Source organism: Cricetulus griseus, chromosome 4 (genome assembly GCF_003668045.3).
Source record: "Cricetulus griseus strain 17A/GY chromosome 4, alternate assembly CriGri-PICRH-1.0, whole genome shotgun sequence".
In the NCBI taxonomy this organism is placed as follows: Eukaryota; Metazoa; Chordata; class Mammalia; order Rodentia; family Cricetidae; genus Cricetulus; species Cricetulus griseus.
The window spans coordinates 221,404,230-221,422,830 of NC_048597.1; the positions used below are offsets into that span (position 1 = coordinate 221,404,230).

At 48.1% G+C, this 18,601-nt stretch overlaps 1 protein-coding gene across 1 annotated transcript in view; it reads left to right on the forward strand.

Moving 5' to 3' along the window:
* Positions 1 to 5,951, forward strand: part of Susd5 (sushi domain containing 5) — a 39,661-nt gene extending 33,710 nt beyond the window's left edge. Inside the window, exon 5 of the mRNA XM_027415293.2 lies at positions 4,109 to 5,951. Coding sequence (XP_027271094.1) covers positions 4,109 to 5,409 — 1,301 coding nt within the window. The 3' untranslated portion in view covers positions 5,410 to 5,951. The remainder of the gene's footprint in view (positions 1 to 4,108) is intronic.
* Positions 5,952 to 18,601: the final 12,650 nt, after the last annotated feature.

Consider the following 18,601-nt stretch of genomic DNA (forward strand, 5'->3'; position numbering starts at 1 on the left):
GCCTGGTCTATATAATGAGTTCCAGGCCAGCCAGGGCTACACAGTAAAACCCTGTCCTTTTTGTTTGTTTGGTTTTCTGTTGTTGTTGTTGTTTTGAGACAGGGTTTCTCTATGTAGTTTTGTAGACCAGGCTGGTCTTAAACTCACAGAGATCTGCCTGCCTCTGCCTCCCAAGTGCTGGAATTAAAGGCATAGGCCACCACCACCTGGCTAAAACCCTGTCTTAAAACACAAAATCAACAACAACAAAAACTACCATGGCTGAAGAGATCTGAGGCCATAAGGGAGAACTTAATATTATTGTTTAGCTAAATTGCCATGGTGCCAAGATGCCATCTAAATATTTATGTTTATAGACATATAGACAAATGCTGTTACAGCCTTTAGAGGTGTGTGTGTGTGTGTGTGTGTGTGTGTGTGTGTGTGTGTGTGTGTGTGTGTGTGTGTACACCACAGCACATGGGGAAGTCAGAGGACAACTGTTGCAGCTGGCTCCTCCCTTCCACCATGTGGATCCCAGGGATTGAACTCCGGTCACCAGACTTGATTCTTACTTGCAGAACCATCTCATCAGCACCACTGCCCCTTTTTAAATGAAAGGCAAATAGGACAGAGCCTAGAATAACCTGTGGGGTTGAGAGGAATGTCAAGTTTCTGTGCAATAAGATTTGATTTTGGTGAAAAATCACCTCTCTTCCTCTTTATGATGAATCTGTCAGCAGTGGTCTGCTGGAGAAATCTATTAAACTGACACAGTGGTCCAGGCATCAAGGGGGAGCTGGGCTCTTGGCCTGTGTGTGTGTGTGTGTGTGTGTGTGTGTGTGCTCAACAATGGTGTCTTTTCAGAGGACTTGGTACAAGCCGTCCATTCCTCATCAGTTGTCAGTGGGCCAGCAGCCCCCTTTCGTTTGGCAGGCTGAGCTTGTGGAAACAGGTCTTCAGTTCTGAGTGGGTATGAAGCTCTTTGGAGAGCAGTTTGGGTTTAAGCTACTTCAGACATTTCTCCTTCCCCATGCCAGGACAATTTACTCTTTTATTCATTCAAAGATGCCTCTGTGAGCCAGACAAGAGGATAAATATCTGTAATCCCAGCAATTCTAGGCCAGCATAGGCAACATAGCAAGACCCTGTCTCTAAAAAAATAAATAAATACTTTAAAAATGCCTTCAATAGGTATTCTTATCCTATCCTATAAATTCAGTGCCTGGATTCCTTCCTGCAAGCAGTCTGTGTCTTAGCTTTTTTCTGCAGAGTAAACCACCCTCTCCCCAAAACCATACTGGCTCAATCAGTCATCAGGGGGCTGGAGAGATGGCTCAGAGGTTAAGAGCACTGGCTGCTCTTCCAGAAGACCTGAGTTCAGTTCCCAGCACCTACATGGTGGTTCACAACCATCTGTAACTCCAGTTTGAGGGGTCCCAATGCCCTCTTCAGGTTTCTGTGAGCAGTACACACATGGTGTACAAACACACACACACACACACACACACACACACACACACACACACACAGAGAGAGAGAGAGAGAGAGAGAGAGAGAGAGAGAGAGAGAGGCAAAACTCCCATATATAAAATAAATTAGTAAGAAACAATAATCATTGAGAGCGGGTGAAGCATCCCATGACTATAATCTCAGCACTGAAGGTGAAGGTGAGGGACTCTGGGGAGAATTTTAAGGTCATTCTCAGCTACTTGTTGAGTTTAAGACCAACCTGGGGTCCATAAGAACCTAGAGAGGCACAGACAAGTGGACCTCTGAGTCAAGGCCAGCCTAGTCTACTGACTTCCAGCCAGAACTACATAGAGAGAGCCCATCTTAAAAAACAAAGACAGAGGGAAGAGTGGGGACACATCCATTGACAATCTTTCCATCAAGGCCAGTCAATTCAGATCCAAGCACACCTAACCTCTTTATTCCTGAGGCCCAGGATGTCACCAGCACCTTCATAAGTCTCCACCTGAATCCAGGACAACTGATCAGTTCTTGTCATCTATCTTGTGTGTTGGGTCTTAAAGTACAGTTTGTAAATGAAAACCTGCAGTTTATGTAGCATACAAAAGCTTTTGAACTTCAACGTGATGGATTTCAAGACAGGTAGTTGACCTTCACTCAAGTTCCCTGAGTGAAGGAGTTGGGTCAAAGTGAACCTGGAATGATGACTTGACAAGGAGCAACCTTGGGTTCTGGTCCTTGCCTTTCACTTTCAGACAGTCTCGTTGTTTTCTACTGAATACACAAGACTAACCAGACTGTGAGCTTTGGATATCCTGTCTTCTTTCCTTGTAGGAGCACTGGGATTTCACAGGTTTACAACAACCACCAAGGTTTTATGTGGGTTCTGGGGATTTGAACTCATGGCCTCATGCTTGCATGACAAGCACATTTGTCCATTGAACTGTCTCTCCCAAGCTCCTGCCATCTTGTTCTGTTTTGAGACATAGTCTCTCACTTTTTTTTTTCTCTCACTGTATCTCAAGTTCTATTTGTGACTAGTCTAGCTTGATAGCAAATCTTGGGGAATCTTCCTGTCCCCAACCCCCAGTACTGGGGTTAGACATATAGAGCCCTGACCCATGTTTAAATTTTATTTATTCAATGTTTTTTTACATTTTATTAATTTACAGTGTGCATGTGTGCATGCATGCGTGTATGTGTGCGTGCATGCGTGTGCGTGTGCGTGTGCGTGTGTGTGTGTGTGTGTGTGTGTGTGTGTGTGTGTGTACTTCAAACAGAGCCCATATATCCCAGACTGGCCTCAAACTCCTTATGCAGCTGAGGATGACCTTGAGTTTCTGATCCTCCTGCCTCCTCTGAGTGCTGGGATGCCAGATGGACACAACTACATCTGGCTTATGTGGTGCTGGGGATCAAACCCCGGGCCTTGTGCACTGTACTGGTCAGTGTTTGTAACTGGCTTGACACAGCTTTGAGTCACCCGGGAAGAGGGAATTGCCTTGATCAGGTTGGCCTACAGGTCATTGTCATTATTGATGGATATTTAGGAGGGCCCAGCCCTTTGTGGACCTGAGCTACATAAGAAAGTTAGCTGAATCCAGGGGACAGAAGCAGGTAAATCTGAGTTCAAAGCAAGCCTAGTCTACATGGCGAGTCCCAGGTCAGCCAGGGCTGCATAGTGAGGCCCTGTCTCAGGGAGGGAGGGGGAGAAAGAGAAAGAAAGGGAGAGAGAGGAGAGGAGAGGGAGAAGGAGAGAGAGGTGAGGGAGAGGGAGAGGGAGAGGGAGGGGGAGGGGGAGAGGGAGAGGGAGGGGAGAGGGAGAGGAGAGGGAGAGGGGGGAGAGGGAGAGGGAGAAGGAGAAGGAGAGAGAGGGAGGGGAGAGGGGAGGAGAGGGAGGGAGGAGAGGGAGGGGGGAGGAGGGAGAGGGAAGGGAGAGGGAGGGGGAGAGGAAGGGGGAGAGGAAGGGGGAGAAGGAAGGGGAGAGGGAGAGGGAGAGGGAGGAGAGGGAGAGGGAGGGGGAGAGGGAGAGGAAGGGAGCAGCAGATTAAGCGTGGCCCTAAGAGCATGCTGGGAAGCAGTGTTCTTCCATGGTTTCTGCTTAGTTTCTGTCCTGATTTCCCTCAATAATGAACTGTGACTCTGAAGTATAAGCTGACCAAGTTACATTTAGTCATGCAAATTTTCACAGCAATAGAAAACAAGTTAGACTATGCATGCTAGCAAGCACACCCCTAACTGAGCTACCCCCCTCAACACCCGCTCTACACACTTTTGGGTCTCACTACATGGCTTAGACTCAAACTCATGGCCCTCCTGCCTCATTGTTACAAATGTTGGAATTAGTGGTACACACTACCATTCCTTAAAACTATTAGTTACCCAAAAATCCTTTTTAAATGTTTTCTAGTATTTACATATATGCTTGGGTTTTTTGTTGTTGTTGTTGTTGTTGTTGTTGTTGTTTTTAATGTTTCAGAGAGCCCCAATGCCTGTGATGAGCTCAATTTTAGTTACAGTTGCCTGAATGAGCTTCCTTCAGGGGTGTCAACAGTGTTGTTTATTCTCTTCCAGTAGCCATGTTCTGCTCCCAGTCAGGTTTTCTACATTGACTCGTGTCTTTAGACCTAACGAGGTTTCTCCTCTTTCCCTGCAGATGAGGCCGAGGCCCATATTGACTATGAGGACAATTTCCCTGATGACAGGTCCGTGTCATTCAGGGAACTCATGGAAGATTCCCGGGCAGAGGGAGAGGAGGAAAAGGCTCAGGAGGACGCCTCTGAGGAGACAGCAAAACAGGATCGTCTAGTCTTCACTTCTGTGTCTAAAGAAAACACAGCCCAGGAAAACACCTTTGTGCCAACCACAGGCTCGCCCGGTGCTGGGAGCCGGGTCCGCACAGACTGGCCCAGATCCCGCCTAAACAGGAAGTACTCACTCTGGTTTCCCGCTGAGACTTTCCACAGGCCAGAGCTGGAAAAGGAAGTGGGGGATGAGACCAAAGATCCACTTCCTGCTGGGGAAAATCACAGTGAAGGAAAACTGGTCCCAGAGGAGTCTGAAACCAGGCTGGTCTATGCCGCCACCTACAGCCCCTCGGAGCCTTTTGTGGATAGGAATGACAGCAAGGCAGAGGACGCGGTGGTGAGCAGCAGTGATGATTCCTGGCTAGATGGCTACCCTGTGACAGACGGGGCCTGGAGCAAGGTGGAGGCAGGGCGGGAGGATGCTGGGTCAGTGGGGCTGGATGAAAGTGCTCTCATGACCCCCGATCAGCCTATTGGGAGAGTTCAGGGGCAGAAGAATGCCACCGTCACGACGAGCGAGTCCACGATATCCAGCTCGATTGTTCCACATCAAATGCTGGATGTAGAGGCACTGGCTCCAGGCCCCATGAATGTGTCTGAGACCCAGGCTCCCCACACCGGCGGTGGCGATTTGACTAAGTATCAATCAACTATACCTCGGAGAGTCACCACAGAGAAGTCACCCACAGTCACCTTACCCTATGTACTCACCACCTCCACCCAAGAGACAGAACCAACGACTCTGCAGCAGACACTTAAACTCCTCCCCTCGACGAGTGTGGAGGCCACCAGGCCTCCCGCAGAGGCCACCCGGCCTCCAGCGGAGACCACAGCTCCTGAGGTTCAGGACAGCTTCCCATACCTGCTGTCTGAGGACTTCTTGGGACAGGAGGGCCCTGGGCCTGGTGCAAGCGAGGCGAAGCTTCTTCCAACCTTGGCACCATGTGTGGGTAATGAGTGTCCCGGCTTACAGAGAGGCCCGGTGATTGCCATCATCGTCACTGTCCTGTGCCTGCTGCTGCTCCTGGCAGTCGTGGGAGCTGTGTGGGGCTACCGCAGGTGCCAGCACAAGAGCTCTGTGTACAAGCTGAATGTTGGACAGCGGCAGGCTAGGCAGTACCACCAGCAGATTGAGATGGAGAAGGTCTAGCCTCTGTCAGCTGGGGCTCTCACAAAGCCACCTGGAGGAAGATTAACTGACCCGTTACACTGATATTTCTCAGGATCGGAGGCGGAAAGGGTCCACCGTCTAAAGTTCAAGTCTTTCTTCTGTACATTCTGGAGAAGGGTCTCTGGAGGCACCTAGCGGGCAGAAAGGGTCTGGTGGAGCCATTACACATGCCAAGGTCTCTTTGGCCATATGCCCTGGAATTCATTGCCCAAATCACAGACCTCTGCTTTGGCCCTACTCCAACACAAGGTTGGGTTGTCACTGTTGTTTAAATCGTGCTAATGTCTTTCCAGCTCTAGAGAGAGAGTTACAGACTCCGTGCCCTGAAACATAGGAATGGTTTTGACGAGCCTTGTATTGAGGGCCACGTTAGGAAGCATGTCAGTTGTGGGATGGGACAGGGAAGGATCGTGTTGTTTCCTTTAGTGTGATGCTGCTGAGGACAGGTCGGGAGCCAGAATATACTTCATAAACTTTGATACTTTTGTTTGTTGAAATTGGAGAGAATTTCAGACTGACATTCTGCCTCGGGATATGAGGAGCAGAGGCCCATGCCCACTCCTGATCCCGCAGCTGTGGGAGGGCCCACTGTTTTGCTTTAAGAACAAGGTGAAGTTTGTGCTAGTGAGGACAGCATTCCTTGTCCATCTGGTCTGGGCTACAAATGCTTGGGATTGCTACCGGGGCTAATGACAAAACCCAACTCTTAGTCTCCTCTCTCCGGATTAACTGTTTCTCTGAACTCCAGTAAGAGGGAACAACGTGGAAGGGAAAAAAATGTTTGAAGAAGCTTGAAGAGCGCTGTATCAAATATAGGCACCTGCTCCATGGAGAAGGAATGAAAGTGGATTGCCCTGGGTTGATCTAGCCTGGCCATTTCCTGTCACGCTGGCCACCTACATGTCTTTCTAGAAGGATGGTCCTCAGACCAGCAGCACATCATGGTTTGTTGGAGGTGTAAGTTCTTTAGTCTCACCCCAGACTCAGGAAGCCAAAGCCCTAGGGCTGGACCAGTTCTGAGCTCAGACTCTTCAGACGGCTCTGATTCATACTAAGAGCCATTGGCTTCCATCATCTGTGGTGATCCTGGAACCCAGGAAGTCCTGGAGACAGGGAGGTGAGCACCTCATGTGCCCTGTCTGGTTTGACCTCAGCACCTCCACAGCGGCACGTGAAGGGTCACCTCCGGCTGTCTCCAGGGTATCAGCCCAGAAGCAAGCACACCATGTTTTTCTCTCTGAATCCCTTCCTAATGGTGTAAAAGCGATGGAGGCCATACATTTATTCTGAAGCACTCTGGGAGTGTCTATTTTTATATGGCACAAGACATCCTGATACATGCCTTTGTGGGTGGCGGTTTTACAGTGGAAAAGTAGGTGGCAGAGGGACTGTCTGGCAGGTGTGAGGCCCTGGGTTCAATCTCCAGTACCACAAAAACAAGAGTTGGTGATGGTATTTTACCAAAGAAGGAGAAAAGATGTCACGATGTATTTCCTGTGCTGTCACATGTTTGCTTTGGAAAACACCAGGCTCGGTACAACACCTTACAAAATCCCGCTGACCATAACTAGGTCAAATGAAGGCCTAGGGGAGCCTCTAGAAAGCCTCTGCCACAGAGGGACTGGAGAGGAGAGGGGGGATGCTCTCTGTATGTAGCCAAAGACGAACTCGACGGAGTAAACCCAGAGACTGTATATTTTTAAAGTAGAGTCTAATCTCCCCTGAGATAGCATTTCTATTTTTATCACTAGTTATGTAAAATAGCCCTCTGTCTCCACACGGGGATCTTGTCAGTAACTAAAATTAACCAGGAAGACTGTATTTATATCAACATGTAAGTAGATGGTACTGATACAAGTGCATTAATATGTTTATTGTAAATTATTAACACATGTCAATGCATTCCTTTGTAGATGGTAAAGTAAGCTGAATGCATTAGCTCGTAAATTTTACTGATTTGCTGTCATGTAAATAAAGGTGAAAGGCATGAGCCTGTAACAGTGTTGGAAGGGCATGAGCACTGGCTCACTAGGAACCCAGTCAGTCACCACAAATCTTTGAGAATGATAAATGCTTATGAAAATGGGGAGGGAGAAGGGTCCCCTTAATATAATAAAGCTTTTGATACATTTAAAATAAACAGTTATTTCCCACAGACACTTGATAGTTGTATTAATGTGTACATTATTGTGCCATTTTTTTAAAAAAATGTATGTGTATATGGTGTGCACAAATTTATATCTGTTGTGTGTGTATGTGTTTTTACACGTGTCTGTATGACAGTGCTGTGTGGGTGTGTCTATATCTATGTGTCTGACTGGGTGGTTGTGTGTCTGTGTGTCTGTGTCTGGTTGTATGTGTGTCTGTGTGACTCTGTGTGTGTGTCTGTATGACTGTGTCTGGCTGTGTGTGACTATGTCTGGTTGTGTGTCTGTATGACTGTGTGGCTGTGTCTGGTTGTGTGTGTGTCTGTGTGACTGTGTGGCACTGTGTGTGGCACTGTGTGCGTGTGTCTGTATGACTGTGTCTGGCTGTGTGTGACTGGGTCTGGTTGTGTGTCTGTATGATTGTGTGGCTGTGTGTGTGACTGTGTGACTGTGTCTGGCTGTGTGTGTCTATGTGACTGTGTCTGGTTGTGTGTGTGACTGTGTGACTGTGTCTGGCTGTGTGTGTCTATGTGACTGTGTCTGGTTGTGTGTGTGACTGTGTGACTGTGTCTTACTGTGTGTGTTTGTGTGACTGTCTGCTTGTGTGTGTGTATCTGTGTGACTTTGTCTGGCTGTGTGTGACTGTGTGACTGTGTCTGACTGTGTGGCTGTGTCTGGCTGTGTGTGTGACTGTAGCTGTGTATGACTATGTGTGTGTCTATGTGTCTGTATGACTGTGTGACTGTGTCTGACTGTATTGTATCTGTGTAACTGTGTGTGTGTGTGTGTGTGTGTGTGTGTCTGTGTGTGTGTCTGTGTGACTGTGTGACTGTGTCTGGCTGTATGTGTATCTGTATGACTATGTGAGGACTGTCACTGTGTGAGGGCTATGTGTCTGGCTCTGTGTGGCTGTGTGTGTATCTGTGTGACTGTGTGTAACTGTGTGAGGACTGTGTGTGTGTGTGACTATGTAACTGTGTGAGGACTGTCTGTGTGACTGTGTGACTATGTGTGTGTGTGTCTGTGTGTGACTGTGTAACTGTGTCTGGGTGTGTGTGCGTGTGTGTGTGTGTGTGTGTGTGTGTGTGTGTGTGTGACTGTCTAGTTGGATGTCTGTATGACTGTGTGAGGACTGTGTGTGTGACTGTGTAAGGACCATGTGTGTGTCTGTGTGTGTGTGTGTGACTGTGTGTGTCTGTGTGTGTGTGACTGTGTGTGTCTGTGTGTGTGTGTGACTGTGGGACTGTGCTGGTGTGTGGGGTGGGACTGTGGGACTGTGGCTGTGTGTGTGTGTGGCTGTGTGTGTGTGTGACTGTGTAAGGACCGTGTGTGTGACTGTGTGTGTCTGTGTGTGTCTGTGTGTGTGTGTGTGAGACTGTGCCTGTGTGTGTGTGTGTGTGACCTTGTAAGGACTGTGTGTGTGACTGTGTGTGTGTGTGTGTCTGTGTGTGTGTGACTGTGTGAGGACTGTGGCTATGTGTGTGGGACTGTGTGAGGACTGTGGCTGTGTGTGTGTGTGTGTGTGTGTGTGTGTGTGTGTGACCATGTGAGGACTATGCGATTGTGTGAGGACTGTGTGTGTGACTGTGTGAGGACTGTGTGTGTGTCTGTCTGTGTGTGTGTGTGTGTGTGTGTGAGAGAGAGAGAGAGAGAGAGAGAGAGAGAGAGAGAGAGAGAGAGAGAGAAAGAGAGAGAGAGAGACTGTGTGAAGACTGTGAGGACTGTGTGTGTGTGTGACTGTGTGAGGACTGTGTATCTGTGTGAGGACTGAGTGTGTATCTGTGTGACTGTGTGAGGACTGTGTGTGTGACTATATGCGATTGTGTGACTACTGTGTGTGTGTGTGACTGTGTGTATAGGACACAGGGCCATCTTAGGTGTTGACCCTCACCTTCTGCACTGTTTGAGACAGTGTCTTGTTTGCCTCTGCACAGGCAGGCTAGCTGGCCTGTGAGTTCTCACACACACACTCCGTCTCTGACTCACCTCTCTCAGCAGGCGCACTGGGGCCACAGATGTGCACTCCTGTGCCTGACTTCATGGGTTCTGGGGATCAACCCTGCCTCATACTCACTCTAAGTGCTTCACCCACGGAGCCTGCTCCCCTCCCCACCATGACTTAAGGATGTTCACTAAGTAATTGTGAAAACAATGTCTTAGTACTTACAATGTTGACAGTGGCTCTCTCTAACCCCTGACCTCCTTCTGCAGGATTGGGGGGGGGGTGCAGAGCTCTTTCCCCTCTCCCTCTTCTGTACTCCTTCCTTCTTCCTCATGCCAACCACAGAGGAATTTGGAGAACATGCTAGAAATACAGAATTCGGCCTTCTCCAGATCTGCTGAGCTAGAACCTTGCTGAGCAGGGTACCTGGCGATGTGTTTGGTAAGATCTGAGTGACCACAGCCAATGACCCCTCTCAGCAGGTAGGCCCTCAAAGGAATAATTAGAGGGGTAGACAGAGGTCTGCAAAGGTGTGGCCTGAGAGAAAGGTTGGTAGGGAGCTGGCAAAGAACTCTATGGCAGCGTCAGTGATCGGAAGACACTGCAAGAGGAGCTCTGACCTTGGAGAAGGTGCAGTCATGGTCCAGCCACAGCCTGAAGCAGTTCTCGGGTAAAGATCTGACTACAGTCTCTTGCACATGTATCCAATTAGTAACAGGAAGTCAGAGAGTGAGGAAGACCAGGGAGTGTACAACATAGGGGTCAGGGAGGCAAAGAGGTCCATCGGGGTGGGATGCTGAATGCAGAGAAAAGATCCATTTTGCGGGGTAGGGGATTCAAGGCAAGGTTTCTCTGTGGCTTTGGAGGTTGTCCTGGAACTAGCTCTTATAGACCAGGCTGGTCTCAAACTCATAGATATCTACCTGCATCTGCCTCCCAAGTGCTGGGATTAAAGGCGTGCGCCACCACCACCGGCTTGAGAAGATCCATCTTGATGGGATGCTATATGCAGAGAAATAGGTCCATCTTGGTGGCATGCTGTGTGCAGAGACCATTAGCACCAATGCCATCTCTAGTTATATCCCACTAACCCAGTAGCCACCAATGGTCTGTGACTCGAAAGCCTCCTGTGTTGCAGACACTTGGCCTCATCCCAGGTCTCTTTCTCTGGGCAGGTGACTGTCTCTCAGCTGCTCTGAGTGACAGCTGCTGAAATACTCATGAGTACTCAGAAGGGACACCCACCTTCTTCCCTACTGGTCTAGTTACCACGGAGCTCAAATGGCCCCGCCTCCCTGGCTAAAATGGAGACTATCTTGTGTAATTCGCGCTCCAGGGCTCCCACTGGACAGCCACAGCTTGTCCGATTGAGGACATATCCTGCCCCATCCTCCTGTTGTCCTCACACACACACACACCCCACATGCTTCAGGAATCCAGATGTGGGACTTTGGTTGACTTTCAAATACTCCCAGGATGCCAGGACTTAAAGTCAATTCAAACAAATACAGCAACTATAATAATATTAACCACTTCTTGCAGCTTATCAAATCATAGGGGAAAAAACTAGAAAACAGCAGCAGAAGAAGTTATACAAACATGGGAACTGAGCAGCACACTTGAATGGTTAACGGGACAGGAGAAACGGGGACACCAACAGAATGCAGATGAGAGTGAAAAGCTCATTGTGCTTACAGTCGAGCAGAAAGTTTGCAACTACGATGCTAACATTTAAAAAGTCAGGACTGAGGGCTGGCGTGGTGGCTCACAGTGGTCAAGAACACTTGTTCTTGCAGAGGACCCAGGTTTGATTGCCAGCACTACATGGCAGCTCGCAACTGTCGGTAACTCCAGTTCCAGATCTGACACCCTGTTCTGACCTCCATGGACAACAGGCCCAAGGTTCACAAGCTTACCTGCATGCAAAACACTCACACATAAATAGACCTTAAAAATGCTTTTTAATTAGGGCTGGGAAAATATCCCAGTGGTTAAGAGCACTGGCTGCTCTTCCAGAGGACCTAGGTCCAGTTCCCAGCACCCACACGGTAGCTCACAACCTTCTGAAACTCCAGTTTCAGGAGATCAGACACCATATTCTGTCCTACACAGATCTATAGACAAATACCTATACATATAAAATGACAATTCTTTTAAAATAAATTTTTTGAAAATCAAAGAGGAAGCTAAAGAGATGGCCCGGATGCTAAAAGCACTGGCTCTTTTCCAAAGGACAGGAGCATGGTTGCCAGCGCCCACAATGGCCCCTCACAACCACCTGTGACTCAGCTCCAGGGACACCCTCCTGTGGCCTCCTCAGGCCCCCACACACATGTGCATGTACACATAATAAGAGTAAAACATTAAAGAAGTCCCCAATAAATAACTTAATGAGTGTATCCCCATATTTTCAGCCAAACTCTAATAAGTAGATAGACACAATAAAGATGAGCCCCCTCCCTCCCCAAAGCCAGGCAGTGGTCACGCACACCTTTAATCCCAGTACTCAGGAGGCAGAGGCAGGCAGATCTCTGTGAATCTGAGCCCAGCCTGGTCTACAGCTCAAGTTCCAGGACAGGCTCCAAAGCTACACAGAAAAATCCGGTCTCAAAAAACTAAAAATAAATAAATAAAATAAAATTAGAGATGGAAAGGAGGAGGCTACAATAACGAACCAAACACAGGGGATTTTGTTGTTGTTTTCTTTTTTTTAAAGATTTATTTATTTGCCAGGTGGTGGTGGCACACACCTTTAATCCCAGCACTCGGGAGGCAGAGGCAGGCGGATCTCTGTGAGTTCGAGGACAGCCTGGTCTCTAGAGCGAGTGCCAGGATGGGCTCCAAAGCTACACAGAGAAACCCTGTCTCGAAGAAAACAAACAAAAAAAATATTTACTTATTTATTATGTATACACTGTTCTGCCTGCATGTGAGAAGGGGGCACTAGATCTCATTACAGATAGTGAGCCACCATGTGGTTGCTGGGAATTGAACTCAGGACCTCTGGAAGAACAGTCACCGCTCTTACTCTCTGAGCCATCTTTCCAAGCCCCTGGGGGATTGTTGAAGATTGCTTTGAAAATCTATATTTCAAAGTACTGAGAAATCAAGAGGAAATGATTCCTGGACATATATGACCAGCCAAAGTTAAATAAAAATTTATAAATAATATTTACCTACATTGAGCAAGGAGACTGAAACAGTAATAGAGTGTCTCCCGGTGAAGAGCACCCACGACCACACAGATTCACCTCTGAATTCTATCATACCTTTAAAAAGAGACTACCATGAATGTTCCTCAAATTACTGCATAAAATAAAACATTGCCAAGCTTATTCTATGAGACCAGTATTATGCTAATACAGAACCAAGGAGGACATAACCAAAGAATATAGACCAATAGTCCATGAATGTGGACACAAAACATTTCGGTACTTGCCAACTGAATTTAACAACCTGTTTTTTAGTATATACCATTTTCAATTTGGCCTCATTCTAAGGTTGCAGAGATGGTTCCGACCACACAAACCGATACACATAGTAAAGCTCACACAGACTCCACAAAGAACCCACCATCGCCTTAACAGATGCAGGGACGGGCTTCCAAGTCTTTGTCAGGCAGGCTTCCTTATTATTTTGTTTTGTTTTAGCTGGGCTTTTCTGTTTGAGTGGTTTGGTCTTGCCATGTAGCCCAAGGTTAGCTCAAACTGCAACCCCCTGCTTCAGCCTTTCAGGATCATGGCCATGAAACACCATGCCAAGAGTCCCTTGTTTCCTTACTGGCTACTTCTTTAATCTCTGCTCACTCCTTTTCATTTCTGTCCCCTCCCATGTCTTTTAATGACATGCATGAAGCAGTTACCATGGGCGCTCATGTCCAAAAATGCTCTGGGCCCTTGTATGAAATAGACTGCAAATATTTTCATTCTGGGACCCCAGATCTCCTCTGGAAGTCTTCTCAGGGAGAGGGAGAGGTCCTTTCCTGCTTCGCCCAATCCTGGCCAGCCCAGGACTCCAGAAGCCACCTGGACTTTGGGAGACCCAGGGGTCCTGCTGTGGAAATTCTGCCCTGGTAGAAGGTTGTCAGAAATCTCACGGACTTGGGAGAAGTCTATGCAGTAGTGTCCTGGAATGCCTGGGTGTGACTAAGATTCCTAAGCCCAGTGGATGGAAGAGAAACAGTGGGAAACAAGCAAAATAAAACATTTCAAGTAGAAAAAAAAAAAAAAACTTTTCCCAACTATTTTCCAAATTCTAGTTTCCTCCAAGACACAGACTGAACATACCACCCTAACTCAAGAGGTAGGCAGGGCCAGAAATAACATTTTGGGCTATTGCTCACCATCTGTGTGGGAAATGAGACTTTATTTTGCATTTCCTGGCCATATTTACTAATCCCTTTTGTTTGTGTGTGCACACCTGTGCAGGCAGAGGTCAACATTAAGTGCCATTCCCCAGGAGCTGGGTTCTGAGACAGGGTCATTTACTGGGACCTGGACAAGCTGGCTGGCCAAGGAATCCCACAGTGTTTCCTTGTTTCTTCCTCCCCAGTGCTGGGATTGTAACTGCACACCACTACATCTGCTTGTCTGTCTGTCTGTCTGTCTGTCTGTCTGTCTGTCTGTCTGTCTGTCTCTGTTTTCTCACAAACTGCTGGCCATCGAGCTCAGGTCCTCAGGTTTGTGTGGCAAGCGCTGTGACAACTGAACTATCAGGCCTCCTTTTGTTGTTTTTGTTTTCTCGACACAGTCCTGCAATTTAGTCCAGGCCGACCTGAATTCCTAATGCCAGCCTTGAACTTGTGATCCTCCTGGCCCAACCTCCTGTTTGCAAGCATGAAACACCACAGCATATGGCCCTTTCCACTTGTAAACTGAGGCACTGATATCTTGAGTACCAGCTCCATCAGGTACTGAACCAAAGCCATAAACAACCCAAGGCAGGAATTTGTGGCAGATGACCTGAGGCACTAGGATCGAGATGTCTATGTACCACCAAGAGAGATTTTTCAAAAGCACCAGCACAATGTTGCTGCCCCTGGCTGGGGGTTTGAGTGGGCCAGCCCCATGCAAACCTGAGCTACCCTGGTGACTGTTCTTGCAGGAGCATGCTACAAAGACAGACAGGAAGGGCGATACATAACCCTTTTGACTGAGACTCACTTAACGCCACCTCCCCACCCCTGCCCCACCCGGTTGTACATGGTTTCTACTCTCCACACTAGGTCATTCAAGTCTGGAGTCACCAGAAAAAAGAAGTCGCTGTTCGGGGGATGGCAGATGATCAAGAGTTCAGACAGCTGCGATGAACGATTAGCTGTGGTTTCTTCTCACAGCCTCGCTACAAACTGCGTTGCCATCCCATGTTCAAACACTATTAAATGAGAATGTTTTCTCTGGCGCCAATCCATCTTCTCCCCACAGTTTAAGTATTGATTTTTTTAAAACTGAAGTAGCTTTGGTTTGCAGCTCACATTTAAAACTTTAAAAAAAAATGCTATTTCCATAAAAGTTGGCAGAAACCAGCCACTGTTTATTCCCCCGGTGGCTATAATAAACCCTTGCCCACTGACAATCTAACAGATCTTTTTCTGTTTGCCACTGGGCTGGGTTCAATAACATTTCTGTGCTTAACATTCCCCTAATAAGGGCTCCTAGGAGCACACATTTCCTTCCGAAGGCAAGCTTTATGGGTAACAGCTCTCTGGACCCCGGAGGTGAGTGGAGCCCAGTTAGTGGCCATCAGAATGCCATAACGCAGAAAGATACTTGGGTATTGAACCTAGTGGTCTGGACTGGGGACATAGGCTCACTGGCTCAATGTTTGCCTAGCATGCACAAGGCCCTGGGTTCAATCCCCCATTACACCCCCCCTACCTCCACGCATTCCAAAGTTCCTTTTACTCCAAAGATGAGGACTCCCGTATGTAATCCCAGCACTTGGAAGGTTAAAGGTCGGAGGATCAGGAGTTTAAGGTCATCTTCAGCCTCCTAAGGAGTCTGAGATAAGCCTGGGCTACATGAGACTGTTTCAAAAAGAAAAAGAAAATAAAAAAGTAAGAGGAGAAGGAAGAAGAAACAGTCAGGTGTGTTGGTGCCCACCATCAATCTCAGCACTCAGGAAGCAGAGGCAGGGGATCTCTGGGACTTTGAGGCTAACCTGGTCTATGTAGCGAGGACTAGGCTAGCCAGGACTACATAGTGAGACCCTGTCTTGAAACAAGAATAAATGATTTTGAATCTTGTTGGCTGCTGGTCAACAAGCTTGTCTGTGCATGAACTTTTCCTTGGCATTCCTCCTCTCTGCAAGTCAAGTCTAAGGCTGGTGGGGTCAATTGCCTATCATCCCAGCACTTGAAAGGCTGAAATACAGGATTGCCATGAGTTCAAAACCAGCCTGGGCTATAAAGTGTGACTCTAGGTCTCAAAAAAACAAAAACAGACTCTGGGTAACCCCAAATAATAACCCTTAGGCCCTTTGGAGGGGTGTAATACTCACACTCTAGAAGTTCCCGGAATTGGATAGATGCCTATGTGGGGTCACTGCAGGATAACCCTTGCTCCATGCTGGTGGACAGAGGACAAATAAGGCATCTCACAGCAGTCATGGAAACTCCCTTAAACTTGCACTGCATGCTTTAAGAGAAAACTTTTTTCAGAAGATAGACCAAGCTGATGCTGGCCCTATGGAATGCAGAGAACATCTAGGCTCTTCCAAGAAACAGAGGCAGGAAGGCGTGGGCCAAGCCACTGATGGATTGCATGGCAGATACCAAGGAACAACTTCACCTTTATTTTCTTAAGAGAGATTTGGTTTCCTTTGAAATAAAATAATTTCACTGGGTTCAGTTGTTCTTGCCTGCCATCCCAGCGTTCAGAATGCTAAGTCAAGAGGATTACAACTTCCCCGGGCCAGCCAGAGCTACAGAGCAAGTCCCAAGCCAGCCTGAGTTACAGAGAGATATCCGGCCTCAAATAAACAAAATTTAGCAAATTCAAGTTGCAGCATTGTCAGTGTCAACCATATCGTCACCAGGGAACACATGGCTGGGATGAGAGGCCAGCTTCTAAGGGTTCCAACCCAACCCACCATATCACCCTGACTCCAAGGACAAGGCCCAGGTGGCCACTTTAAGGGCCACGGAGATGAGTGAGCACCTCCAGATGTCACACACACACACACACACACACACACACACCCTTATCACATGGCTGGAAAGAAAACCACAGGTTTAAAACAAACCCAGCCACCAGCGGAGTCTCTGCGCAGACTCGAGCTCTGGGGTGGTGTGCAGCCCATGACTGCACCTCCTGGCTCTCATCCCCAGTTCTCTGAACGATGAAGTTTCTCTGGTAGAATGACGGGTGAGGCAAGGTGAGAAAAGGGAATCCATTACTCTGTGATGTTCTTACCAGCCAGCATTGATAGAATTCGGGGCGGGAACTCAAGCAAGAACCGGAAGGCAGGAATCACTGAGAATCACTGCCTGCTGGCCCACTCACCGGCTCATGCTTGATTAGTTTTCTGATACAGCCCAGGACCACCTGCCCAGGAAATGGCTCACCCACAGTGGGCTGGACCCACCTACATCAATTAAAATAATCAAGACAATCCTTCAGGATGGGAGAGATGGCTCAGCGGTCAAGAGCACTGGATGCTTTTCCAGAGGACACAGGTTCTATTCCAAGCACCTATGTGGTGGCTCAAAACTGTCTGTGATTCCAGTTCCAGGGGTTCTTCTGGCCTCCTTAGGTCCTAGGTATGCACACAGACATACTCAAAGGCAAAACATCTTGTGGTGGTTTCAAAGAAAATGCCCCCAAAGGGAGTGGTACTGTTAGGAGGTGTGGCTTTACTGGAGTGGGCATGGCCTTGTTGGAGGAAGAGTGCCTCTATGGAGGCGGGGCTTGAGGTCTCATACGCTCAAGCCATGCCCAGTGTCTCAGACCACTTCCTGTTGCCTGTAAAGATGTAGAACTCTCAGCTCCTTCTCCAGCGCCATGTCTGTCTACATGCTGCCTTGCTGCCCTCCATGATGATAATGGACTAAAACTATAAGCCACCCACCACAATGGTCATGGTGACTCCATAGCAATAGAAACCCTAACTATGACACACCTATACACATTAAAGTAAACCTAAAAAAAAAAAAAAAAAGACAAGGCCCCACAGAGCAACTTAATCAGGATAATTACTCAATGGAGACTCCTTTCCAGGTGATCCTAGACTGTGTCAGGTTGGCAGTTAATACTAATTAGGATTGGTGAGAAAGAGCCATCTGCTCTAGTTAGAAGTCACTGGTCACTGAGAAGGACATTTGTACACTGTGATTGGTTCAATAAAGAAGGTCTCTCACTGGCCTTCAGGAGTGGGACTGTTCCCAGCCACCTCCATGCCCAGCTTTTTGTCTTTAACCTTTATTTAGTAATGTGTGTTGCAGGTGAGGGCCAAAGGGTGGCCTGTAGCAGTCGGTTCGAACCACCTATCATGTGTGTCCGGGGAACTGAACTCAGGTTGTCAGGCTTAGTGGCAGCCACCTTTCCCTACTGAGCTATCTTGCCAGCTGCTGTTGTTCTAAGACGGGTTCTGGGGACTGGAACTCCAGTCACCAAGCACTTCACCACCTGAGCTAACATGCCCACCCATGTATGGGTTTCCTGCACTCACTGAACCACCAAAACGCAGAGACTTTTGTGTTTGTTTTCAATCCATAATGGTCATCTCCCAAATGCTGTGCTCACTTTTACCCGTGCAGGCTCCCAAACCAGACAAGTAGCTTACAGAGAAGAATAAAGAGCGCTCAGGTTCTAGGGCCCCACATCCCCCTGGCCTTCTCTGGCCCAAGGCTAGCTCCTCTGGTCCGTCCTCATCTCCTGGAGAGTCCTGAGCTCTGTTCTCGGCTCCCCATGGCAGCCTCTCATCATACACATCCCTCTCTCACTGATGGCTTCGTGTGCCACTGACATCCTGGCCCTCACCAGTCAGTGGTCCCAGTCACTCACAGAACCCTGGCCCCAGGCATGCTGGCTATGGCAGCCCCGTGGCTTCTCTTCAAGAGAACAACCCTTAGTAACAGTCACTA